This window comes from Balaenoptera physalus (assembly GCF_965194825.1).
Source record: "Balaenoptera physalus genome assembly, chromosome: 6".
Classification (NCBI taxonomy): domain Eukaryota; kingdom Metazoa; phylum Chordata; class Mammalia; order Artiodactyla; family Balaenopteridae; genus Balaenoptera; species Balaenoptera physalus.
In genome coordinates, this window is record NC_138885.1 from 53,278,402 (window position 1) to 53,306,163 (window position 27,762).

General features: G+C 37.9%; 1 protein-coding gene across 24 annotated transcripts in view; it reads left to right on the plus strand.

Annotated features, from left to right (window-relative positions):
• PKP4 (plakophilin 4) overlaps nt 1–27,762 on the plus strand; it is a 248,241-nt gene that overhangs the window by 172,154 nt on the left and 48,325 nt on the right. For 16 of the 24 annotated variants that reach the window (XM_082464927.1, XM_082464939.1, XM_082464929.1 and 13 more), the window contains 4 exons: nt 11,022–11,153; nt 11,264–11,454; nt 20,985–21,537; nt 26,420–26,608. In XM_082464927.1, the coding sequence (XP_082321053.1) occupies nt 11,022–11,153; nt 11,264–11,454; nt 20,985–21,537; nt 26,420–26,608 (1,065 nt within the window). The remainder of the gene's footprint in view (nt 1–11,021; nt 11,154–11,263; nt 11,455–20,984; nt 21,538–26,419; nt 26,609–27,762) is intronic. The other 8 variants (XM_082464940.1, XM_082464945.1, XM_082464923.1 and 5 more) reach the window with 3 other exon arrangements.

Genomic DNA, 27,762 nt, shown 5'->3' on the forward strand with positions numbered 1-27,762 from the left:
ACCCAAAAATCTAGATATATCAAGAGAACCAGACTAGAAATAGCTTCAAGAAACATGGTCTTCTGCTCGTTCTTCTAAGTCTTTACTTCCATTAAAACCCAACTTTGAAAGAATATCATATGTATGTAGTAGTTTGTAGTTGGGTCAACAAACTCCAAGTATCTGTAGTATTCTTAAGATATCAGTCAATATCCATCTCTGTCTTATGTGGATTAAAGAATGTTCTTATGCCTCATGCTTCCATCACCCTATTTACATTTTCACTCTGAAACAGGATTTCCCAATGTTCTCATTGCCTCCAATAATAAGGTTACCTGCTGTAGAAATGAGTCTTGTGCATCAGAGAAGCTACTGAAGAGGACAAGTCTTGGGGACCATTTTCCAGGTCCCCTTCCAGAATTTGGCTGAGAGCTTTACTTCTTAGCCATTGAAGGCACTGGAATATTTCTGCAGCAGCTCTGTGGAAAGTAGACTCCCTCCTGAGCCTACGGTGCTACGGGAAGTGAGAGTCCCAGGGCCAAACAGGAAGTTGAGTCCCCATAAGACTAAATTCTCTACTCATATTTTTCACAGTGTTGCACCTGAGTGTGATAGCCTGACCTCAACTCATAGGCCAGAGTTGGAAGAAATGTGACATACCCAATTCCCTTAACTGTCAAAGAAAGTATCATCTGCCTTAACATTGTGTGCTATTACCATCCCAAGATGCCTGCCAAAACCCACACTACACTACCTTTTATGTAAGGGCAAACCCCTGAACGCTGTAGCCACTCAGGACAGGGAGAATCTAGCATAAGGTTGCAGCCTGCTGGTTTGTGAAAGACTAGTTACAGGGTTATACATACTAAAAATCTCCTTACTGATCCCTAGGTTCCTGTTTCAGTGGTGATTTTACACACAGTGTAGACCTCTGTCATTTCATATAACATAAACAGACACATAGATTAACAAAGCAGAGGCATTTTAAGTATTTCAAGTTATTTAAAGAAGGCTTAGACCTTTTACTGAGCATATTTTTATGCATACTTGGTATGTATTTGGGAGGTACATCACAGAAAAGATAAAATAATTCACTTTGTATTTCATCTTTTACTGTGAGCTTAATGGGATGGGTAATGTAACAGATTTTCATAGCCCTACAACATTATTGTCCCTTACATGCTAATATTTTTCTTAGCTGCAGCCTTCTACTTTTTCTAATTAATTGCCCTTTTTTGGGTAATATTTAGGCACTCAGACGAACTGTAGCAGGCAAGAAGGACCATGCTTCCACAAATCTCCCAGTCTTAATCACAGATGGAGATTATTTCATTCCACCTTGAAGCTTATTCAAGTTCTATATTTGTAGACATTCATTTTCTTGGAAGATGCTAATTTGATGTTTGAAAATCTCCCATAGTATATTTCTGGTGTCCCAGAAAACATGTTTGTGATTTTTTCAAAAAGATAACACATGTTCTTCAGTACACAGATTAAAGAAGTAGCATTCATATTCTGTTTGCCATTTTTACTCATAAAAATCTCTCAATTTCATGTTCTGATTGTGCTAAACAGCATGCCAACTGTTTAATTGTAGTTTACAGCATTGATCATGAAATGATGAACTCCATCCTGTAAGTCTCTGTGGGTTTCTCTGGTAAATTTGACTAGTATCTGCTTCCATTCCACAAAGCAGACATTTTTAAAAGACATTTATTTGAAAGATTGCATAAATAATGCATAATTAGTAATTGTGACACACCATACTACAATAAGGTATACTTTATTCAGTAATTAGGAAATGACCCGTTTGTATATCTGAGGTATAGTAGCTGTATGTACATATATTTATGTGGGTGTATACAATTTGTGAATTACAAGTTTTCAAAGAAACAGTAAATAATAGCAAAAACTATCTTGAAAACAATTTAATTTCCTTTTAGTGATTCAGAAGAGATTTCAGTATCTTTTTGTCTTTGCAGGTGTACATTATCATTGGACTCTACTATAGAAGTAGAAAAATGACTGAAGACCTTATTCATAGTATAGAATTTGGTTGTTTTACAGTTCATATTAAATAAACCTCTTTAACCAACTTTGTAAAACTGTAACTTTTATATTTACTGAACTATAAAGCACAAAATAGGTACCCTGTACTCTAAACCCAGTTATTTAGATCTTCAAATTAGATTTTGGGTACATGGGGATTTAATATTTTAGTGTTCTAGTTAACATCTCTGTGTCCTTTTCTATATTCAGTTTTCTGAGGTATTGCATTTAAAACTATAAGAAACATAGGCTTCCCTGATGGTCCAGTGGTTAAGACTCTGTGCTTCCACTGCAGGGGCACGGGTTCAGGGAACTGAGATCCTGCATGCCACACGGTGCAGCCAAAAAGTAAATAAATAAAAAATAAAAATATAAGAAACAGATACTAACATTTAGAGGGTAGATGATCATATTACTTGGGGGTAATTTTGTTGATTTTGTTTGTGTTTGCATTTTTTGAGATTCTAATTCTGTTAAGTTTTACTGTTAGGGTGACCAGTATGGAATAATGTATCTTACAATTTGTACTTGATCTATGTAAGATTATTTATTTATTTATTTATTTTATTAAAGCATAGTTGATATACAATATTATATTAGTTTTGGGTGTATGACATTGTGATTTGACATTTATATACATTAAAAATTGATCATAATAAGTCTGGTAACCATCTGTCACTGTACAGAGTTATTGGGATATTGTTGATTTTATTCTCTTTTTCTTTTTAATACATCTTTATTGGAGTATAATTGCTTTACAATGGTGTGTTAGTTTCTGCTTTATAACAAAGTGAATCAGCTATACATATACATATATCCCCATATCTCCTCCCTCTTGTGTCTCCCTCCCACCCTCCCTATCCCACCCCTCTAGGTGGTCACAAAGCACCGAGCTGATCTCCCTGTGCTATGCGGCTGCTTCCCACTAGCTAGCTATTTTACATTTGGTAGTGTATATATATCCATGCCACTCTCTCACTTCGCCCCAGCTTCCCCCTCCCCCACCCCGTGTCCTCAAGGCCATCCTCCACGTCTGCGTCTGTATTCCTGCCCTGCCCCTAGGTTCATCTGTTCTGTACATTATGTCCCCATGACTTATTTATTTTATAACTGGAAGTCTGTACCTCTTAAGCCCCTTCACCATTTTTGCCAACCATCCCCCCACACCCATCCCTTGACAGCTGATTTCTTTCCCTGTGTCTATGAGTCTGTTTCTGTTTTGGTTTTTAGCGTCCACGTATAAATGAAATCATATGGTATTTGTCATTGTCTGACTTACTTCACTTAGCACGATACCCTCTAGGTCTGTCCATGTTGTGGCAAATGGCAAAATTTCATTCTTTTTTATGGCTGAGTAATATTCACACAAGGGAATACCACATCTTTAGCCATTCATCCATTGATGGACACTTAGGCTGCTTCCGTATTTGGCTATTGTAAGTGATGGTGCAGTGAACATATGAGTGCATATATCTTCTCAAATTATTGCTTCTATTATCTTCAGATAAATATCCAGAAGTGAAATTGCTGGATCATATGGTAGTTCTATTTTTAATATTTTGAGGAGCCTCCATACTCTTTTCCATCATGGCTGCACCAGTTTACAATCCCACTAACAGTACCCAAGGGTTTTCTTTTCTCCACATCATCACCAACACTTGATCTTTGTCTTTTTGATAATAACCATTCTGACAGGTGTGAGGTGATAGCGCATTGTGGTTTTGATTTATATTTCCGTATGATTAGTGATGTTGAGCATCTTTTCATGTGTCTGTTGATCATCTGTATGTCTTCCTTATAAAAATGTCTATTCAAGTGGGAGGGAGGGAGACGCAAGAGGGAAGAGATATGGGGACATATGTATATGTATAACTGATTCACTTTGTTATAAAGCAGAGACTAACACACCATTGTAAAGCAATTATACTCCAATAAAGATGTTAAAAAAAAATGTCTATTCAAGTCCTCTGCCCATTTTTTAATTGAATTATTTGTTGTTTTTTGGTTTTTTTGATGTTAATTTGTATGAGTTCTTTATGTATTTTGAATATTAACCCCTTAACCTATATATCATTTGCAAATATCTTCTCCCAGTCAGTGGGGTGCCTTTTCGTTTTGTTGGTGTACGAAAGCTGTTTAGTTTGAGGTAGTCTCGTTTGTTTATTTTTGCTTTTGTTGTCCTTGCCTGGGGAGACAGATCCAAAAAAATATTGCTAAGACTGTTGTCAAAGAGTGTACTGCCTATGTCTTGTTCTAGGGTTTTATGGTTTCAGATCTTACATTTGAGTCGTTAATCCATTTTGATTTTATTTTTGTATGTGTTGTAAAAAAAAAAGTGACCCAGTTTCATTCTTTTGCATGTAGTTGTCCAGTTTTCCTAACACCATTTATTGAAGTGACTGCCTTTCCCCATTGCATATTCTTGGCATCTTTGTAGTAAATTAATTGACCATATAAGCATGGGGTTTTTTGGATTAGTTTGAGAAGGATAGGTCTTAACTTTTCTTTTTTGTTTGTTTGTTTGGTAGAATTCACCTGTGAAGCCAGTCTGGGCCTAGGCTTTTGTCTGTTGGGAGTTTTTTGATTACTGATTTAATTTCATTACTAGCAATCAGTCTGCTCAGATTTTCTGTTTCTTCCTGATTCAGTCTTGAAAGATTTTGTGTTTCTAGGAATTTATCCATTTCTTCTAGGTTGGCTGATTTGTTGGCATATAATTGTTTGGAGTAATCTCTTAAAGTCCTCTGTGGTGTCAGTTGTAACTTCTCCTGTTTCATTTTTGATTTTATTTATTTGAGTCCCCTCTCTGTTTTTCTTGATGAGTGTAACCAAAGGTTTATCAATTTTGTTTATCTTTTCAGAGAACCAGCTTTTAGTTTCATTGATCTTTTCTATTGTTTTTTTAGTCTCTATTTTAGTTATTTCTGCTCCAATCTTTATTACTTCCTTCCTTCTGCTAACTTTGGGCTTTGTTCTTTTTCCACTTCCTTTAGGTGCAAGGTTAGATTATTTCAGAATTTTCTTGTTTCCTGAGGTAGTCCTGTATCACTATAAACTTCCCTCTTAAAACTGATTTTGCCTAGTCCCATAGATTTTGAAATACTGTGTTTCCACTTTGTTTGTCTCAAAGTATTTTTTTATTTCTTCTTTGATTCCTTCATTGACCCATTGGTTGTTTAGTTGCATGTTGTTTAGCCTTCAGGTGTTTGTGGTTTTGCCAGTTTTCTTCTTGTTATTGATTTCTAGTTTTGTACTATTATGGTCAGAAAAGATGCTTGATGTGATTTCAGTCTTCATAAATTTATCGAGACTTGTTTTGTGGCCTAACATGTGATCCATCCTGGAGAATGTTCCATGTGCCTTAGAAAAGAATATGTATTCTGCTATTTTGGGGTGGTGGAGTTTTCTGTGTGTGTGTGTGTGTGTGTGTGTGTGTGTGTGTGTGTGTGTGTGTGTATATACACACACATTAAGTCTATCTGGTCTAATGTGTTGTTTAAAGTCAATGTTCCCTTATTGACTGTCTGGTTGATCTGTCCATTGACGTAAGTGGGGTGTTAAAGACCCTATTATCATATTGCTGTCAGTGTTACCCTTTATCTATTTAGGTGCTCCTGTGTTGGGTGCATAGCTGTTTGCAAGTTATGTCCTTTTGTTGGATTGATCCCTTTATCATTATGTAATGCCCTTCTTTGTCTCTTGTTACAGTCTGTATTTTAAATTTTATTTTGCCTGATAGAAGTATTGCTATCCCAGCTTTCTTTTAATTTCTGTTTGCATGGAACATCTTTTTCCATCCCTTCACTTGTGTGTTTGGATCTGAAGTGAGTCTCTTGTAGGCAGCATATATATGGGTCTTGTTTTTTAATCCATTCTGCCACCCTATGTCTTTTGATTGGAACATGTTGTCCATTTCCATTAAAAGTAATTATTGGCAGGTACATACTTATGGCCATTTTGTTAATTGTTTTCTGGCGGTTTTTGTAGTTCTTCTCTGTCCCTTCCTTCTTCTCTTGTTCTCTTCCCTTGTGATTTGATGGCTTTCTTTAGTGTAATGTTTATATTTCTTTCTCTTTATTTTTTGTGTATCTGTTACAGGTTTTTGGTTTGTGGTTCCCATGAGTTTTATATATAACAGCCTATGAATATAGCAGTCTATTTTAAACTGATGGTCACTTAAGTTTGTGTACTTTCTAAAAGCACTACTTTTTTTACTCCCCTCCCTGAACATTTTATGTTTTTGAGGTCATATTTTTATTTTGTGTATCACTTAACTCATTATTTTAGATATAGATGATTTTACTACTTTTGTCCTTTAACCTTCATACTGACTTTTTACGTGGTTGGTCCACTACTTTTACTATATGTTTCCCTTTACCACTGCTATTTTTTTATTTCATCATTTTGTTCATTTGTTTGTTTGTTTCTAGTTATAACCTTTTCTTTTCCATTTAAAAAAGTCCTTTTAACATTTTTTTAAGACCAGTTTAGTGATGATGAACTTCTTTAACTTTTACTTGTTTGGAACACTCTTTATCTCACAATTCTGAATGATAATCTTGCTGGGTAGGGTATTCTTGGTTGTAAGTTTTCCCTTTCATTACTTTGACTATATCATGCCACTCCTTTATGGCCTGTAAAGTTTCTGCTGAAAAATCAGGCAATTGCCTTATGGCATATTAACCCTTGTATGTGACTTTTTGTTTTTCTCTCTTTATCTTTAACTATTGCCATTTAATTATGTCTTGGTGTGGATCTCTTTGAGTTCATCTTATTTGGGACTTTGTGCTTCCTGCACCTGGATATCTGTTTTCTTCCCCAGGTTAGGGAAGTTTCAGCCATTATTTCTTCAGATGGATTTTCTGTCCTTTTCTCTCTCTCTTCTCCTTCTACAGACCCTGTAATGTGAATGTTGGATAGTTGATGTTGTTGCAGTAGTCCCTTAAACTATCCTCATTTTTTAAATTCTTTTTCCTTTTTGCTCTTCTTATTCAGTGATTTTCACCATCCTGTCTTCCATATCATTGATATGTTCTTCTGCATCCTCTAATCTGCTGTTGATTTCCTCTAGTGTGTTTTTTACTTCAATTATTTTATTCTTCAATTCTGATTAGTTCTTTTTTATATTTTCTCTCTCTTTTTTGAAGTTCTCCCTGAGTTCATCCTAGTTTGGTGAGCATCTTTATGACCATTATTTTGAACTCTACCTGGTAAATTGTTTATCTCCATTTTGTGTAGTTCTTTTTCTGAGTTTTTGTCTTGTTTTTTTCATTTGGAAGCTATTCCTTTGTCTCCTCATTTTGTCTAACTCTCTGTGTTTGTTTCTATGCATTAGGCATATCATCTATGTCTCCTGGTCCTGAAAAGGTGGTCTTATATAGAAAGTCCCCTGTGAGGTCCAGTATCACAATTCCTCCTGGTCACAAGAGCCAGGATATCCAGGGCTACCCCTGTGTGTGCCCTCTTGTGGTGGTTAGACCACTATTGCTACAGGTACTCTGCTAGGCTGGGCTCACCCCTTGGTCCAGCCAGCTGATAGGTTTTTCCTCAACTGCTGCAGGCACACTGATGTGTGGGGCTGGTCCCCAGCTCAACTGGCTGCAAGGCCAGCCGGAACTGTTGCAGACATGCTGATATGCTGAGCTAGCTCCCTGGAGTGGGAGCCACTTTGGAGGGGTGCCAGTGCTGGCTGGGGCTACCCACTGGCTGGGGCAGAGTGAGAACCACTTTAAAGGGGCCCCCTGGGGCAGGTGGGTTGGGCAGGGCTGGTCCTCAGGAACACCTGGGGAAGGTGCACAGTGTTAGTTAGGTTGAAAAAAGAGAAACAGAAATGGCGGCTGCCAGCAACAGGTCAGCCAGGGGGAAGGAAAGTGAAAAGAAAAAAAATGGCATCTGACAGTGTTTCCGTTCCCAGAGAAAGTTCCACCAGATACCTGCCGTGTGGCACATACCCCCCCCCAAATTAGTCAGTGAATCTCCTTCTCATATGACCTCGATGCTTTTCAAGCTGTTGCTTCTGCCCTAGTACCTGGAACAGGTGAGTTTGTGTGTGAGCTCTTTACGGGCAGAGTCTTGGTTTCCCACAGCCCTCTGGCTCTTCCAAACTTAAGCCTTGCTGGTTTTCAAAGACAGACGTTATGGGGGCTTGTCTTCCTTGTGCAGGTCCCCTGGTCTGGGGAGCGTGACTTGGGACTTGTGTCCCTCACTCCTCAGGGGTCCTCCACGGTTGTAATATCTCTCCCGTTTGTGGGTTGCTGCACTAAGTGTGTGTGTCTGACTAGATCGTGTATCTTCCCCTCCTACCCATCTCAATGTGGACTTTTCTTTATATCCTCAGTTGTAGAAAATCTGTTCTGCTGGTCTTCAGGTCATTCTCAGACATGATTGTTCTATCCGTAGTTGCAGTTTTGTGTATCCATAGGAGGAAGTGAGCTCAGTATCCTCCTACTCTGCCATCTTGATCCCATCAAGATTATTTTAAATAGCTTCTCTTAGAAAAAAGTGTAAATGAGCACAATTGCTTGTCACCTGGTTTGTGAGAAAATGTTCCATTGGATAAAGAGACAAAATTGCTGAAGTACAGATTTTTAGCGTGTCTCTTTCTCTTTTCTTATTTAAATAATATCTCCTAATGGTTAAAAAGAGAGAGACATACACAGAAGTCTAATGGTTTTGGTTTCCATGGTGATAATTTTTCAGATTCTGACACTGCATGCCACCTAGTGTTTCCAAGCCGAGAGCTTTGATGTAATGGTATCTCAGGTTTTATCTTGTACTAAAGCTGAAGCTAGGAACTATCTAAACGTCTTTTTCTTTTTAAAAGTGGCACATTTTTCCATTATGCCAATTCTTGAAACTGCCAGATTGGTACTTCCATGTCTATAGTTTGTTGCCATTTCCTATGTGATTTTCCAGTGTTCCATTCCTGGATGAAATAAAGGTGGATTACTACCTAGCTCTGATTTCAGGTCCTCTCTTGTTTAGCTTCTCTGAGGCATTCCATTCCCTGTAAAACTCTTATAACCTAGCAAACTATGTATTTTACTTAGTCCCTAATAAAACTCCTTAAAGAATTGCTGTGTAAGAATGTTTAGACTTGTGGAAAGACAGAAGACTTACAAATGAAGCAGATTACTCTCCAGTATTATCAGCCTGATAGAGACTTAGATCATGTTTCAGTGTGTACCAGGGAATCCACATACGATCTGAAATCTGTATTGAAATTCCAAACTTAAGAATTCAGAACTGTCACAGAGCTCTGCTACCTAGAAGTGTAATGTCAAATGATAAACCTAGAGACAGGTTCATCAAAAACCTATATTAAGAATGTCAGCAAATCTTTCTGGAGGCTAGGAAACAAAACCTTGGATTGAATCTGACATTAAGTTAAAGGTTTAGAATGTGGCATCCCAGTTCTCCTGTAAACCGTATATTCACTGTCCAAACTAGCTTGATCAGCAATGCCTAAAAGTTTTACTTTGCTTTTCATAGACAAACCTTATTGAACACAATAAAGTAAAGCCCACAGCACAATGCCAGGCATGAATCAGTACTCAGTAAAGAGAAGCTGCTATTCTTACTGGGAATTTGTTCGTTCAGTAAATATTTACTGAGCACCTACTGAGTGCTATGCACCTATCCTAGGCACTGAGGATACAACAGTAAACAAAGCAGACAAAAGTCCCTGCCTGCTTTGAGCTTACAGTCTAGCGGAGAGAGATGGTGATAAGTGCTATAAAGAAAGGGCAAACTGGCCTCCTGTGGTAAGTGGATACTGCTTAGCTATTACTTCCTTTAGGAAATTTTTCCTAAGTTCCTTTCCCCCGGACAGTAACACAAACATGCACATGCACGCGACACACAAACACTGTATCTTTTCTCAGCTGCATTCTTAGAGCCTGGCATATAGTAGGGCCTTAATAAATAGTTAAAGAAAGAAAGTCAGAAAGGAAAGACTAATTTCAATCCTTAGGATTTTGTGTTAAACTCAGAATGTGATACAGATTCAATTTAAATCTGTAAAGTGAGAGTGAAGTGGCATTCCTGAAAAAAAATGTTTGTTAGCAACATGAGGGTTAAACTTGAGGAAAGAAAGACTTCTCATGAAGATAATCAGAATATGGGCAAATATATTTTGAAGAACCTAGAGGAAAGAGAACATATTTGATTAGAATTGGGAAAAGGCAGTATAAGCTACACCACCTAAATCTACAGCGTAAAAAAGAGGTTGGAATCGGGAAGAAGATAAATTGTTTTGTTTTGTTTTTTAAGTTCAAGATGGCAAAATGATACAGTTGAAAATAAAACAAGATAATGGGCGAGACAGATTTGAGTAAAGAAAACAATAATGAGGTTAGATTTGTCTATATTCATTTGGTAAAGGCTAAAAGAATAAAATAAGCAAATGGATAAGAAATTAAAATTTCCATTGTTGGCAATTCTGAAAACTCTGCGCAGAGTTCCTTTGATTTTAGATGATATGAAATATGACATAAAAAGCTAGCCCTACCTTCAGAGGTTTCATCACCAAGCTCAATAATGTGAATATCATGCAAGTTTTCATTTCAGTAGTTTGAGATATAGAGGATCTTTTTTTACATAGTCACCCGTCTCACTCCATCTGTTAATCCTCTTGGAGGAGCTCACCCTGAGAGGTGAGTTTTCCAAGGGGTAACAAGGTCAGTTTTCAGATTTTAATTTAATGTAGTATGTAAGTTAATTTGTGGCTGGTAATCAGGATGAAAAACATTCATGACATTTAGCAAAATATATTAATAAACTGAGTAAATGGAACACTTTCATATAGAAAAGAGTCAAAATGACTGTGTAATTTAAGGTGAAAGTAGTCTTGTATTAACTTATATGAAGTCTTGAGTTAATAGTCTTGTATTAAGATTATAAGACATTACTGACAAATATCTGAACCCTTTTTTTAGCAAGTTTTTATGTATTATTTTCATTGAGTTTAGCTGATTAAACTTATCTTCTTCCAGATGTGCCAAATACTGGTGTAAACAAACCTAGAGCTTCTGACGCTGTCCATCCCAATAACTATCTCATCAGGACAGAGCCAGAACAAGGAACCCTCTACTCACCAGAACAGACATCTCTCCATGAAAGTGAGGGTCTGTTGTATTATCTTTTAAGTATTAGATTTGCTTTTAATATTTCCATTTTGAAAATGAGCATCAGAAGGGTAAAATGAAGATATATTCTGCTGGTTTCATTCCTTCAGGATCATTGGGTAACTCAAGAAGTTCAACACAAATGAATTCTTATTCCGACAGTGGATACCAGGAAGCAGGGAGTTTCCACAACAGCCAGAACTTGAGTAAGGCAGATAATAGGCCACAACATTCATTCATAGGATCAGCTAATAACCACCTGGTGAGGAATTCAAGAGCTGAAGGACAAACGCTGGTTCAGGTAAGCCAAATACATCTCGATCCTTTTTTTAAAAATGGACTCATTTTACACTATGAGTCCATGATGTGAATGAAATTTTAGGCTTGAAATCTAAAAATGCATTAGTTCCTATTAATGAATTCTGATAAATTCTAGACATTGGAGAGTAACTTTTCTGTAAGCAGCAAGTTTGGCATGAGTGGAGTAGTCCGCGGAGAGTGTGAGAGGATTGGGTGGAATGTTCTAGTCCCTGAGGGGTTATGAGTTCCTAAAAATACTAGAGCTAAAATATGCTGTAAAGAGTTCTAGAGGGCAAAGCACTATTCCCACACCTGCACAAAATGGGACTGGCCCATTCTAACCAAGGTTTTTGCCTTCATCATTGGAATTGTTCTCTGAAAACGTGTTTTTTTTGCTTTGCTAGAATATAGATATTCCTGCCTATAGAGAGCTACTGTATAGAAGCATAACTATTCTGTTAAGGTTTTCTTACTTGATAGTCAAAAATAATAATGCATATGTATTTATAAAAACTCCTTAACTTCTCACTCACTGCCACTTTATTCACCTCAGTCCACCAGCATATGCCAGAATTAATAAAAGTAATAGGAGTCCCGAGTGGCAATAACTAGTGAGGATCTCTCTGTCCAAGTACCCCCGTGATTTCTCTGGAGCTGAAAAATGGCAAGATGATCAAAGAAGTCAGGCGAACCCTGAGCTTCTCTTAATGCAATACAGGAAGCCCTGAAGGTACACACAGCAGTGGGCCAACATTTGCAATGTCAAAGGAGAAACACAAAACGACTTTGGCTCAACAATTTAAGGGAAACTTTTAAGTATTAAGAAACATTTCTGTATTAAAACAAACACAAATATGGTACATGAATTTTTAAGGTAAGACAGGAAATCTTGTGCCCATAGCAAACTACTTCCAGCTGCAGACCCCTCTCCCCCAGCTCCATTCCTCAGATGATACATTTACTCCTGTGCTGTTAGGGATGCTCTCATGAAACACTCTGGGAAACTTTGGACTAAATGCTTACAGGAGTTCATCTGCTTAGGTGAATTTCTATGTTGGCAGGTCTAAAGTCACACTTACGAATAATTAATTACACAGATTGTCTATTTTGCCCCTATGGCCATGATACCTTTTTAATTAATTAATTTTTTTTTTAACTTACAGTAAGTTAATTTTGTTCCTGGAGATTGCAAGACAGTCTTTAAAACTGAACTTGCATGTATTCTGGGGAACACAATTTCTAGATATCTGGGCCAAGTGTCATCCCATTTTGATAGTAAATAGCTTATATGTGGGATTTTGAAAATTATCTTTAGCACTATTAGTAAACCCCAAGTACAGATTTTAGTTTTCCAACTGCCTACTAATTTTTTTGTTTTGTTTTGTTTTGTTTTTTCTTTTTTAACATCTTTTTTAGAGTATAATTGCTTTACAATGGTGTGTTAGTTTCTGCTGTATAACAAAGTGAATCAGCTATATGTATACACATATCCCCATATGTCCTCCCTCTTGCATCTCCCTCCCACCCTCCTCATCCCACCCCTCTAGGTGGTCACAAAGCACCCAGATGATCTCCCTGTGCTATGTGGCTGCTTCCCATTAGCTATCTGTTTCACATTTCGTAGTGTATATATGTCAATGCTACTCTCTCACTTCATCCCAGCTTACCCTTCCCCCTCCCCGTGTCCTCAAGTCCATTCTCTACTTCTGTGTCTTTATTCCTGTCCTGCCCCTAGGTTCATTGGAACCTTTTTTTTTTTTTTAGATTCCATGTATATGTGTTAGCATATGGTATTTGTTTTTCTCTTTCTGACTTACTTCACTCTCTATGACAGACTCTAGGTCCATCCATCTCACTACAAATAACACAATTTCATTTCTTTATATGGATGAGTAATATTCCCTTGTATATATGTGCCACATCTTCTTTATCCATTCATCTGTCGATGGACACTTAGGTTGCTTCCATGTCCCGGCTATTGTAAATAGTGCTGCAGTGAACATTGTGGTACATGTCTCTTTCTGAATTATGGTTTTCTCAGGGTACATGCCCAGTAGTGGGATTGCTGGTATATGGTATGGTATGGTAGTTCTATTTTTAGTTTTTTAAGGAACCTCCATACTGTTCTCCATAGTGGCTCTATCAATTTACATTCCCACCAGCAGTGCAAGAGGGTTCCCTTTTCTCCACACCCTCTCCAGCATTTATTGTCTGTAGATATTTTGATGATGGCCATTCTGACCGATGTGAGGTGATACTTCATTGTAGTTTTCATTTGCATTTCTCTAATGATTAGTGATGTTGAGCATCATTTCATGTGTTTGTTGGCAATCTATATATCTTCTTTGGAGAAATGTCTGTGTAGGTCTTCTGCCCATTTTTGGATTGGGTTGTTTGTTTTTTTGATATTGAGCTGCATGAGCTGCTTGTATATTTGGGTGGTTAATCCTTTGTCAGTTGCTTCGTTTGCAAATATTTTCTCCCATTCTGAGGGTTGTCTTTTGGTCTTGTTTATGGTTTCCTTTGCTGTGCCAAAGCTGTGAAGTTTCATTAGGTCCCATTTGTTTATTTTTGTTTTTATTTCCATTTCTCTAGGAGGTGGGTCAAAAAGAATCTTGCTGTGACTTATGTCAACGAGTCTACTGCTTATGTTTTCCTCTAAGAGTTTTATAATGTCTGGCCTTACATTTAGGTCTTTAATCCATTTTGAGTTTATTTTTGTATACGATGTTAAGGAGGGTGCTAATTACATTCTTTTACATGTAGCTGTCCAGTTTTCCCAGCACCACTTATTGAAGAGGCTGTCTTTTCTCCATTTTATATTCTTGCCTCCTTTATCAAAGATAAGGTGACCATATGTGCATGGGTTTATCTCTGGGCTTTCTATCCTGTTCCATTGATCTGTACTTCTGTTTTGGGCCAGTACCATACTGTCTTGATTACTGTTGCTTTGTAGTATAGACTGAAGTCAGGGAGCCTGATTCCTTCAGCTCCGTTTTTCTTTCTCAAGAGTGCTTTGGCTATTCGGGGTCTTTTGTGTTTCCATACAAATTGTGAAATTTTTTGTTCTAGTTCTGTGAAAAATGCCATTGGTAGTTTGATAGGGATTGCATTGAATCTGTAGATTGCTTTGCGTAGTATAGTCATTTTCACAATGTTGATTCTTCCAATCCAAGAACATGGTATATCTCTCCATCTGTTTGTATCATCCTTAATTTCTTTCATCAGTGTCTTATAGTTTTCTGCATACAGAAAACTTTTGCATTCCTTGTGGGCCTCAATTAGGTGTCCACAGTTCTCTTCTCCTTTCTCAATGATGCACGCATCGTGCACCTTCTTGGTCTCCAGGCAGGAACAGCAGGGCTTCAGAGGCTTCTTCTCCTGGGACTCAGATGGGGCAGGGCTTGCGGCCGCCAGACCCGGCATTTTTCGTGCCAAAAGCAGCAACTAGCACAGACACCCTAAACTCTCCAGCCTCCACAAACGTCGCCGATTAGCCCGCAATCTTTTGTCTCCTTAGGTAGGTTTATTCCTAGGTGTATTATTCTTTTCGTTGCAGTGGTAAATGGGAGTGTTTCCTTAATTTCACTTTCAGATTTTTCATCATTCGTGTATAGGAATGCAAGAGATTTCTGTGCATTAATTTTGTATCCTGCTACTTTACCACATTCATTGATTAGCTCTAGTAGTTTTCTGGTAGCATCTTTAGGATTCTGTATGTATAGTATCATGTCATCTGCAAACAGTGACGGCTTTACTTTTTCTTTTCCGATTTGGATTCCTTTTATTTTTTTCTTCTCTGATTGCTGTGGCTAAAACTTCCAAAACTATGTTGAATAATACTGGTGAGAGTGGCATCCTTGTCTTGTTCCTGATTTTAGAGGAAATGGTTTCAGTTTTTCACCATTGAGGACAATGTTGGCTGTGGGTTTGTCATATATGGCCTTTATTTGTTGAGGTAAGTTCCCTCTATGCCTACTTTCTGGAGAGTGTTTATCATAAATGGGTGTTGAATTTTGTCGAAAGCTTTTTCGGCATCTATTGAGATTATCATATGATTTTTATCCTGCAGTTTGTTAATATGGTGTATCACATTGATTGATTTGCATATATTGAAGAATCCTTGCATTCCTGGGATAAACCCCACTTGATCATGGTGTATGATCGTTTTAATGTGCTGTTGGATTCTGTTTGTTAGTATTTTTGTTGAGGATTTTTGTATCTATGTTCATCAGTGATATTGGTCTGTAGTTTTCCTTTTTTGTGACGTCTTTGTCTGGTTTTGGTATCGGGGTAATGATGGCCTTGTAGAATGAGTTTGGGAGTATTCCTCCCTCTGCTATATTTTGGAAGAGTTTGAGAAGGATAGGTGTTAGCTCTTCTCTAAATGTTTGATAGAATTCACCTGTGAAGCCATCTGGTCCTGGGCTTTTGTTTGTTCGAAGATTTTTTTTTTTTTTTTAATTAATTAATTATTTTTATTTTTGGCTGTGTTGAGTCTTCGTTTCTGTGCGAGGGCTTTAGTTGCGGCAAGCGGGGGCCACTCTTCATCGCGGTGTGCGGGCCTCTCACTATCGTGGCCTCTCTTGTTGCGGAGCACAGGCTCCAGACGCGCAGGCTCAGTAATTGTGGCTCACGGGCCCAGTTGCTCCACGGCATGTGGGATCTTCCCCGACCAGGGCTCGAACCCGTGTCCCCTGCATTAGCAGGCAGAATCTCAACCACTGCGCCACCAGGGAAGCCCTGTTCGAAGATTTTTAATCACAGTTTCAATTTCAGTGCTTGTGATTGGTCTGTTTATATTTTCTGTTTCTTCCTGGTTCAGCCTCAGAAGGTTGTGCTTTTCTAAGAATTTGTCCATTTCTTCCAGGTGGTCCATTTTATTGGCACATAGTTGCTTGTAGTAATCTCTCATGATCCTTTGTATTTCTGCAGTGTCAGTTGTTACTTCTCCTTTTTCATTTCTAATTCTGTTGATTTGAGTCTTCTCCCTTTCTTTCTTGATAAGTCTGGCTCATGGTTTATCAATTTTGTTTATCTTCTCAAAGAACAAACTTTTAGTTTTATTGATCTTTGCTGTTTTTTCCTTCATTTCTTTTTCATCTATTTCTGATCTGATCTTTATGATTTCTTTCATTATGCTAACTTTGGGGGTGTTTCTGTTCTTCTTTCTCTAATTGCTTTAGGTGTAAGGTTAGGTTGTTTACTTGAGATTTTTCTTGTTTCTTGAGGTAGGACTGTATCGCTATAAAATTCCCTCTTAGAATTCCATTTGCTTCATCCCATAGGTTTTGGGTTGTCGTGTTTTCATTGTCATTTGTCTCTAGGTATCTTTTGATTTCCTCTTTGATTTCTTCAGTGATCTCTTGGTTATTTAGTAGCATAGCGTTTAGCCTCCATGTGTTTGTATTTTTTACAGTTTTTTTCCTGTAAATGATATCTAGTCTCATAGCATTGTCATCAGAAAAGATACTTAATATGATTTCAATTTTCTTAAATTTACCAAGGCTTGATTTGTGACCCAAGATATGATCTATCCTGGAGAATGTGCCATGAGCACTTGAGAGGAAAGTGTATTCTATTGTTTTTGGACAGAATGTCCTATAAATATCAATTAAGTCCATCTTGTTTAATGTGTCATTTAAAGCTTTTGTTTCCTTATTTAATTTCATTTTGGATGCTCTGTCCATTGGTGAAAGTGGGGTGTTAAAGTCCCCTACTATTATTGTGTTTCTGTCACTTTCCCCTTTTATGGCTGTTAGCAGTTGCCTTATGTTTTGAGGTGCTCCTATTTTGGGTGCATAAATATTTACAATTGTTATATCTTCTTCTTGGATTGATCTCTTGATCATTATATAGTGTCTTTCTTTGTCTCTTGTAATAATCTTTATTTTAAAGTCTATTTTGTCTGATATGAGAATTGCTACTCCAGCTTTCTTTTGATTTCCATTTGCATGGAATATCTTTTTCCATCCCCTCACTTTCAGTCTGTATGTGTCCCTAGGTCTGAATGGGTCTCTTGTAGACAGCATCTATACGGGTCTTGTTTTTGTATCCATTCAGCCAGTCTATGTCTTTTGTTTGGAGCATTTAATCCATTTACATTTAAGGTAATTATCGATATGTATGTTCCTATTACCATTTTTTAATTGTTTTGGGTTTGCTGTTGTAGGTCTTTTCCTTCTCTTGTGTTTCCTGCCTAGAGAAGCTCCTTTAGCATTTGTTGTAAAGCTGGTTTGGTGGTGCTGAATTGTCTTAGCTTTTGCTTGTTTGTATAGTTTTTAATTTCTCCATCGAATCGGAATGAGTTTGTTGCTGGGTAGAGTAATCTTGGTTGTAGGTTTTTCCCTTTCATCACTTTAAATATGTCCTGCCACTCCCTTCTGGCTTGCAGAGCTTCTGCTGAAAGATCAGCTGTTAATCTTATGGGGATTCCTTTGTATGTTATTTGTTGATTTTCCCCTGCTGCTTTTAATATTTTTTCTTTGCATTTAATTTTTGATAGTTTGATTATTATGTGTCTCGGCATGTTTCTCCTTGGATTTATCCTGTGTGGGACTCCCTGCACTTCCTGGACTTGATTGACTATTTCCTTTCCCATGTTAGGGAAGTTTTCAACTATAATCTCTTCAAATATTTTCTCAGACCCTTTCTTTTTCTCTTCTTCTTCTGAGACCCCTATAATTCGAATGTTGGTGCATTTAATGTTGTCCCAGAGGTCTCTGAGACTGTCCTCAATTCTTTTCATTGTTTTTTCTTTATTCTGCTCTGCAGTAGTTATTTCCACTATTGTTATCTTCCAGGTCACTTATCCATTCTTCTGCCTCAGTTATTCTGCTATCGATTCCTTCTAGAGAATTTTTTATTTCATTTATTGTGTTGTTCATCATTGTTTGTTTGCTCTTTAGTTCTTCTAGGTCCTTGTTAAACGTTTCTTGTATTTTCTCCATTCTGTTTCCAAGATTTTGGATCATCTTTACTATCATTACTCTGAATTCGTTTTCAGGTAGACTGCCTATTTTCTCCTCATTTGTTTGGTCTGTTTGGTTTTTACCTTACTCATTCATCTCCTGCATATTTCTCTGTCTTCTCATTTTGCTTAACTTACTCTGTTTGGGGTCACCTTTTCGCTGGCTGCAGGTTCGTAGTTCCCATTGTTTTTGGTGTCTGCCCCTAGTAGGTGAGGTTGGTTCAGTGGCTTGTGTAGGCTTCCTGGTGGAGGGGACTTGTGCCTGTGTTCTGGTGGATGAGGCTGGATCTTGTCTTTCTAATGGGCAGGCCGCGTCCTGTGGTGTGTTTTGGGGTGTCTGTGAACTTAGTATAACTTAGGCAGCCTCTCTGCTAGTTGGTGGGGTTGTGTTCCTGTCTTGCTAGTTGTTTGGCATGGGGCATCCAGCACTGGAGCTTGCTCTCCGTTGGGTGGAGCTGGGTCCTAGCATTGAGACAGTGATCTCTGGCAGAGCTCTTGCCGATTGATATTATGTGGGCCGGGAGGTCTCTGGTGGTCCAGTGTCCTGAACTTGGCTCTCCCACCTCAGAGGCTCAGGCCTGACACCAGGCCGGAGCACCAAGACCCTGTCAGCCACACGGCTCAGAAGAAAAGGGAGAGATAAAGAAAGAAAAATAATAATTAATTAAATAAAATAATAGAAAATAATTCAAATTAAAAAAATAAAATGTAATTTGAAAAAAACAAAGATAGCAACCAAACCAGTAAACGAATCCACCAATGATAACAAGCACTAAAAACTATACTAAGATAAACGTAAAAATCAGAAACAAGTCAGTAGCAGACAGCAAACCCCAAGTCTACAGTTGCACCCAAAGTCCACCACCTCAATTTTGGGTTGACTCATTGTCTCTTCAGGTATTCCACAGGTGCAGGGTACCTCAAGTTGACTGTGGGGATTTTATCCACTGCTCCTGATGCTGCACGGAGAAATTTCCCTTTCTCCTCTTTGTTCGCACAGCTCCTGGGTTTCAGCTTTGGTTTTGGCCCCATCTCTGCATGTAGGTCACCCTCCGGCTTCTGTTCCCGCCCAGACAGGATGGGGTTAAAGCAGCGGCTGATTAGGGGACTCTGGCTCACTCATGCGGGGGGATGGAGAGGTACGGTAGTTATAATTGGAATGCAGGGCCAGCCTGCGTTGGCAGAGGCCGGCATGACTTTGTGACAGCCTGAGGCGCACTGTGTGTTCTCCTGCCTACTAATTTTTAAACTCCCTCTTTCTTGCCTTATTGTTTATTTGCAGTCCCCTTCCCTCCCCAGATCTTCTCCTTTCCATGGCTATTGCCTTCCCAGAATTGTTGAGTTTGAGCACCCAAGTGGTCTCAGAGCAGGTGTTTCAGCCAGCCAACTGCTTATGACATGTGGAGACAAAACATATTTCTTCTTATGGCGTCTAAGAGTATACAAAGTCCGTGACTCATCCCTTTTTCTTCCTTTATTGCCCCAACTAAAAGTGAAAGGGGGTTGATGACAACTGTACTCTAGTAGTCACTAAGGAGATACAGAAAAAGCTTGGTCCTGAGCTTATAACCCAGTGCCCCAGTCCATCCACCATTTTTCTTCATTGTTGTCCTGCATCAAGAAAGGGATCTGAGACTCAGTGTTTGCAGAAGTCTGTGGATTCATAGAAGGACTAGCTGTGGCAGAAATGTTCTTCATTTCCCAGTCTGGTCATTTGCAGCTGGCCAGAACTCAGCAGAGATTTTGAGCATTCCTCCTGCTGGAACAGATTAAGGGTACCTTTATTTGCATCTCTTTTGATTCACCAGCTTAAGACAAGAGCTTATAAATCAAAGGAGGTAGAAAGAAATGGCTGAAATCACTAGCAGCCACACTTAAGCTAAAAGAAAAGATAGATTTTGCTAAAGCACTAATGCAGCACTCACAGAGGAGAGCTGAGAGTGCAGGCCCTATCCAAACGTTCAATTATTCCACTTTGAAAGAACCTTCCTTTTGTTCATGGGGCCAACCCATAAAGACAGTTATAAAGGCAGTTATAGATACTGCTCTAGCTTTATCTAGATTAACATATTGAAAAAGTTTTGTTTTGTTTTGTTTTGTTTGTTTTGTTTTTGTTTTACACAAATGAGTTACCTTAGCCAAACTTTGACTCGCAGGGTACAAAATAAGTACACTGCTCCAGTGACCCTTCACACTTGCAATACAGCATATTATGTGCTGTGGAAAATGTGTAGGCAGAGGGTAAAAATAATGTAAAGAGAAAAGAAAAAAGAATATTAGATGTCTTTAGATCTCTCCTTACTGGTTGGTTTTAGTATTCTGAAGGGGAAAGTTGGAGATTAAACCACCACCAAAAAAAAAAAAAAAAAAAAAAGTAGAACAAGAAAAACAATAAGGAAAAATTAAGATCCAGCTCTACAGCAAAAAAAGGAAAAGAAACTTAGGTGCCTAAAAGAAATAGTGAATTCACATTCTATAGTGAGCTATGTACATTTTTTTCTGTAATGACAATGGACACACAACCCTGGATAAACCATTCTCTTTTCTCCCCCTTTCATCAGCCATCAGTAGCCAATCGGGCCATGAGAAGAGTTAGTTCAGTTCCATCTAGAGCACAGTCTCCTTCTTATGTTATCAGCACAGGCGTGTCTCCTTCAAGGGGGTCACTGAGAACTTCTCTTGGTAGTGGATTCGGCTCTCCATCAGTGACCGACTCCCGACCACTGAACCCCAGTGCATACTCCTCCACCACATTACCTGCTCAACGGGCAGCCTCTCCGTACTCTGCACAGAGACCCGCCTCCCCATCAGCTGTACGTCGGATTGGGTCGGTCACCTCCCGGCAGACTTCCAATCCCAACGGACCAACCCCTCAGTACCAAACAACCACCAGAGTGGGGTCCCCACTGACCCTGACGGATGCACAGACTCGAGTAGCTTCCCCATCCCAAGGCCAGGTGGGGTCATTATCCCCCAAACGCTCAGGGATGACCGCCGTACCACAGCATCTGGGACCTTCACTGCAAAGGACTGTTCATGACATGGAACAATTCGGACAGCAGCAGTATGACATTTACGAGAGGATGGTTCCACCTCGGCCAGACAGCCTGACAGGTGAGTACAAGGTGACAGCCCTACACAAAGCCCAACGGGAAAGTCTTCCATGTAACCGTTGCTGAAACAGAGCATGTAACGTGGTAAAAGCTTATATTTTTATCTTAAAATTCATACTGCAGACTTCAGGCTGACTTGTCTTTCAGGCTCTGTAATTTTTAATGCGTCAAATTATACACATTTATATCACCAAACCTCTTTTGCAATGAATACATTTCCCCCATCCCTCACAATATTAGGATATGAGGTACTTTTTTGCCTTTTAGAAGAATTGGTTGGAATTCTAAACTGTTTGTTGAGGTTTTTCACAGTGAAATAATTTTCACTAGCTAGGCCTACCCATACTCAAAACCCTAAGATATGTTGAAAGGTGGTATCAGAATGTCTGCTCAAATTTTTTTTTTTTAAGAAATGCCCTAATAGTGTAGACTAGAATATGGATTTCCTCACTTACTGCCTTGATTTTTAGCATCCTGATGGGAAATGCACAAATTTCTTATGAATTACCTTCAAATGCCACTTGTATTAAATCAGAAAGGCACCAACCAGGTCACTGGTAGTCCAACTGTTTCCTTCAGGGTTTTTTCATGGCGGGTATCCTACATGATGTATAGACTTGTTCTTTTGATTAAAATGAATTCATCTTTAACTAGTGTTCTAAATTATATTTTAAAAGTAACGTGTACATAATGGTAAAAAAAATTCAAACTATGCAGGGAAATATGAACTGAGAAGTGAAAGTCTCAGCCTTCTCTTTACCCTCACCCAGTCCCACTCACCAGTTTATGTATCTTCCAGAATGTTTGATTACATATATGAGTATATACATTACATACAAATGTGCACACATTGTGTTTTTTTTTTAATGCTGTTGGAATTCTATTATATATATCTTCTATACCTTGTTCATTTTTTAACATGTCTGAAAGTTCTACTTCATTCTCTCAAGGGATGCCTAGGACCCTATTTTATAGATGTATTATAATTTAATCACTTTGCTGTTAATGGACATTTAGGTTTTCTCATTTTTAGCTGTTAGAGACAATGATGCAATATATATTATTCTTCCTGCATATTTGCACATAGGTACTAAGATAACTATGGGATCCATTTCTTGAAGTAGAATTGCTGGATCAAAATATGTGTGTATATTTTCTTAATGAAATACTGTCAAATTGCCCCCAGGAAGGTTTTACAGATTTCTATTTACACCAGTAGTTTGAGCACGTGTTCCCTACACCTTCACTAGCACTGCATGTTGTCAAAGAGTTTCATCTTTGCCAGTCTGGCAATTAAAAAGCTGTACCTCATTGTTTTAAGTGGCCTGTGTTGAGGAATGACTGAGGTTGATGATTTCATATGTTTATCAGCCATTTTATTGCTTTTCTGCAAACTGTGAGTTCAGGTCTTTTGTCTGTTTTTTAAATTTGTAAATGCTTTTTATACTTGAAATAAATTAACCCCTTGTAATATACTTCTCAAGTATTTTTCTCATTTTGTAATTTGTCTTTTGACTTTGTTTTTGGTATTTCTTATTTACAGAAGTTTTTAATATTTTGTGAAGTAAAATTAATATCCTTTCCTTATGGCTTCTGGGAAAGGTAAAGCCTTTTTGAAATTTTCTAATTGAAGAATCTTGCACAAAGAATTAATATTGAACTTGATTTTGAACTCAAGGAAATTCCTAGTGGAGAAACTGCCTGTTTTTCATTCAGCCGTTAGAGGGGTGTCCTTGGCTTAGATATTTTCTGACATGCCTCTGAAAAGTATGCAGCAGAGTGAGGTGGAATCATCTACGACATTCTGCCTCTGAAGGAAACCTTAAGAGATAAATAGTTCTGAGGATTTCTGTGCCCCAGCCCCGCCCCGTGTATGTGAACAACAGCTGTGCAGAAATCTATGTTTGCAATAGAGTGAAGAGGAAGCCCAAGAAAGAAAGTGAGCACATAAAGGACTGTCTCCATGTTTAACCCTGGAGGGCTGATCTCCTTTGGTTTAAAAAACCTGCTTCTCTGACAATGCAGGTGAAGTTAGACTTTATGTTTCAGGGGGAAAAAATTATACGTAGCCCATTATGGGTTTTTTTCCCCTAGAATATGACAGTCTTCAAAAGAAGCAAAGGGTTTCTTAAAATGTTCTAGGGACGCTTTGGTTTCAATCATCTAGCTACCTGCCCAATTAGTCTGAATGTGGATCCTAATTTGTAAATTCCTCTCTTTTTTTTCTTATTTTAGAAAGTGATGTGCTTCTCATTATATTTACTATGCTTCTGATTTCAAAGGCTTAATAACCTGCTAATTGATAAGCCTAAAGCAATATTTTATAATAGATTCAGACACTTGGATATTTGGTGATCATAATTTAAATGATGTATATAAATTACTTCCTACAACAGAAAAATATGTCTGCCTGAAAATATTCATTTCAGTATAATCATAGCATATTAAGACAAGTTTTGAGAATAAGAAGAATTCATATTTGGAAGATAAATTTATGTTTGTTTTCACTGACTTAAAATATAAAGGTTTTAAATCACAAGGAATATATCATTGAAGTAGGTAAACTAGTATGTATTTGTGGAATTGCAACATATTACTTGTCTTCCAGTTTAAAAGATACTAAGTTATAATAGCCTTTCTGCACAATCATTTTACTTAATCTACAGGGGCTATGTAATTTTATAATTTTTTAAATGTTAATCTATAGTAGTGTGTGTTTTTGTTTTAATGCATGAGTAGGTAAACAAAAATATTTACCATCATAATGTTAGTCACAAAGATTTCTAATATCAAGAAATTGCTATTTCACTATAATTCTTAAGATTTTATTTCCTGTTATAGTCTATCACATACAGTCATTTCATCTCACTAATAATCCTGTAACAGGAGGCTGTTTACTGGATCCTTTTTATAGTTCTAAGTGGTAACAAACTCATTTGGTTACCTTTCTTGTGAAATCATAGTAAATGTTTATGAAAGTTTTCATATTATATGGATTCCAGTGAAGACTCCAGCTAGATCCTGGCACAGTGAGAATATCACATTCTGAACGGGGCAGAATGCTTTGGTCTCTTTTCACATCACTCTGGTGGTGAGCCGAGGCGGCTTAGCCAACTCTAGGAGCATGCAGGGCTCAGCTCGCCTCTGCCCAAGTGTTTGTGATCCTCAGAGTCTCACAGTAAATCAAGGGCTCTACTGAATATTAAAATAATGCCTCATACTGATAAGATTTCCAAGAACTAGGTGCATTTTCCTGCCCACTTTATGTCACCATTAACAAAATCAATGCCTTCAACTTTTGTTCAAGATACTCATGGGCTCTATAAAGAAATGGAGTTTATACTGTGCTAAGAATGAGAAATCTGCCAGTGAATAAAAAGCTGAAATCCTCAGATGAGAACTTTACAACAGCAATCATAATATGGTCTTTAGAGTTACATGGGCTTCCATGAACCCCTGGTGAGCTAACCTCCCCCCTTAACCTTATGTCTGTGGAGGGCTCTGTCCAGTTCAAGGTTTCTCACACCATGTCTCATTGATCCTTGAGAAATAGCTTTGTCCAGTGCAATGACAGATCATGGAGGGGGCTTCCTCTCAGCCCTACCAGGAAGTAGCTCTCTGAAGGGGATGAATTACATTTCCTTTTTGGCTCTGTTTCCTCAATTTTAAAATGGGAAGATTTGGCTGAATGAGCTCCCAATTATAAGATTGTATAAACCTGTGATCTTCATTTTAGCAAGTGAGGAGTCAGTAGCCAAAACCCACATTTGTTCATTTAATTTCTTCCCATGTCACATTGCTGTCCGGGGTTGGTAATAATCATTCATTTTAGAAGCTTTTATGTATTAACTTTCTTGCCACTCCTCACTAAGCAACATGTAATTATCACTCACATTCAGGCCCATTCACTTTTAGTTGTGATATGATTAACTGAGCTAACAAGATGTGAGCGATTGTATCTTTTGGCAATTAGTTACTGTGTTGATTATTTGCAGTCTTTTTAAGAGCGAATATATGCTGACTGACTTCAGATATGTTTGTGCTTTTCCTTGCTCGTATTTGGAATGTAACCTTAGTTGGTATTCTTACCAAGTGACAAATTTTACTTACTAATGAATGATGACAAATCACATATTTCTGAACATCATAATGTAGAATATACTAATTCACTTTTTTAAAGAAAATAACATGTTTGGGTTTGAAATTTGCATTAATTATTAATAATTTGAATGAGAGTATTTGAAATGACTTAATACACTAACTTTGTACTTTTCCTTTACATTAGAAGGAAGGTAAACAAGAATCTGGTATTTGGATTCCTGGAAAAACACTTGTTTTGGTTTTTTGTTTTGTTTTTTTAACTGTGATAACAAATAATAAAATAATACTTTATAAATCTTATTAGTTCGCTGATGATATTTTAAACTTTGTAATGTAAAATTTTGCCTTTTTCTATAAAAATCATGGATGAATGAATTGAGACAAAGTTCAGAACAGTTCTTGAACATCAGCCTATTTCTAAGCGCTATTATGTAGGTGTCGTCTTAAGTGTTGTGATTTAAAGAGGTGTGGGACATGATGGCGCTCTCTTTTTGGTCACCATCATAAAATAGCTTACAGTTGGGGGATGAATTTCAGAGTATCAAACCATTTAATAATTTCTTATATTTTTTTTAGAAAATTTACTTTTATCCTGCTGCCAGAGGAGAAAGTTTTATTTTTAGAATGTATATGGTATCCCATTCATATCTGTCATCCCTCTTTTGTGAAACTCACTAGGTTTGGTGTTTAGACTCAGCATTTGGTCTTGTTGTTTAGGAGTTATACTTTTAACCTCACCACAGTTTTCAAGTTTTTTAATGATGTAATTTTCCTGCCTGTAGGCTTACGGAGTTCCTATGCTAGTCAGCACAGCCAGCTTGGACAAGACCTTCGTTCAGCTGTGTCTCCCGACTTGCACATCACTCCTATCTATGAGGGGAGGACCTATTACAGCCCAGTTTACCGCAGCCCAAACCACGGAACCGTGGAGCTCCAAGGATCGCAGACAGCACTGTACCGCACAGGTTCGGGTGGGCATCAGCTCTGTTCAGCTGCTTTCCCAATTTCACCAGCCCAAGAGTAGAGGATTTTATTGAGATGGATTTCCTGTTAGAATGAATTCATATCGCCCATTTGGTTGTCAGATAAGCAGCTGTGAAAGCAAATCAATAAACAGTAAAACAGAAGTTCATTTAGTACCTATTTATAGGTGATATATTTTTCCCTTAGTTCAATCTGATCAATGAACACAGTGATTATACTTTAATTCACAAATAAGTTTGTTGAGCTATAAATCCGACTCCTCAGGTTGGAAGCATATCAGATATAGAAAGGAAAGCCTTTTTTGGAATATTTCTTTGTAATTTTTGTTTCCTAGAACACGTATTTAGAGAAAAATCCCTACGTGAGCTATTGGCTTATCTTTGATTTAGCATGTATGTAGCCCAAGTGTGTTTGGTATTACTCTTTTTTCGTTACTGAATCTCTTCTGAATTCTTATGTGACAGAACGTGAAATAAATATTCCTTATGATAGACTCAATCTAGGACAGAATGCAATGATGGCAGTTATAAAAATAGGGAGCGGGAATTCCCCAGGGGTCCAGTGGTTAAACTCTGTGCTTCCACTGCAGGGGGCCCAGGTTTGAGCCAGGGTTGGGGAACTAAGATCCCACATAACCACGTGGCACAGCCAAAAAATAATAATAATAATTTTAAAAATAAGAAGAAAAATAAGCAGCTAGTGCATCACACCCTTGCACCCCCAGACTCACATTTGTGCCACACTGTAGCGGCTAATAGAGCAGAAGCTAGAGCCTCTGGCCATGTGAGCTTCCAGATTGTGCTACGGGTGTGGCTTATAAAGTCCCAAGAGGCCGCTTTTAAAAAAAAAAGAGTTAGTACAGATTTATTAACGTGCCCATAAATGAATTCCAGGTAGCAATGATAATGCCCTAAAGGCACACAGCTCTAGGAGCCATACCTCACAGAACACCATGAGGGAGAAGACTGTATTTGAATTGGTTCTTTGCCAAAAACTTACAATTTGGTCCACTGTGGTATTTTTCTTCTGATAGAATGTACCAATTTTTTTTTCTTTTTTTTTTTTTTTTAAAGTATTTGTTTATTTATTTATTTATGGCTGTGTTGGGTCTTCGTTTCTGTGCGAGGGCTTTCTCTAGTTG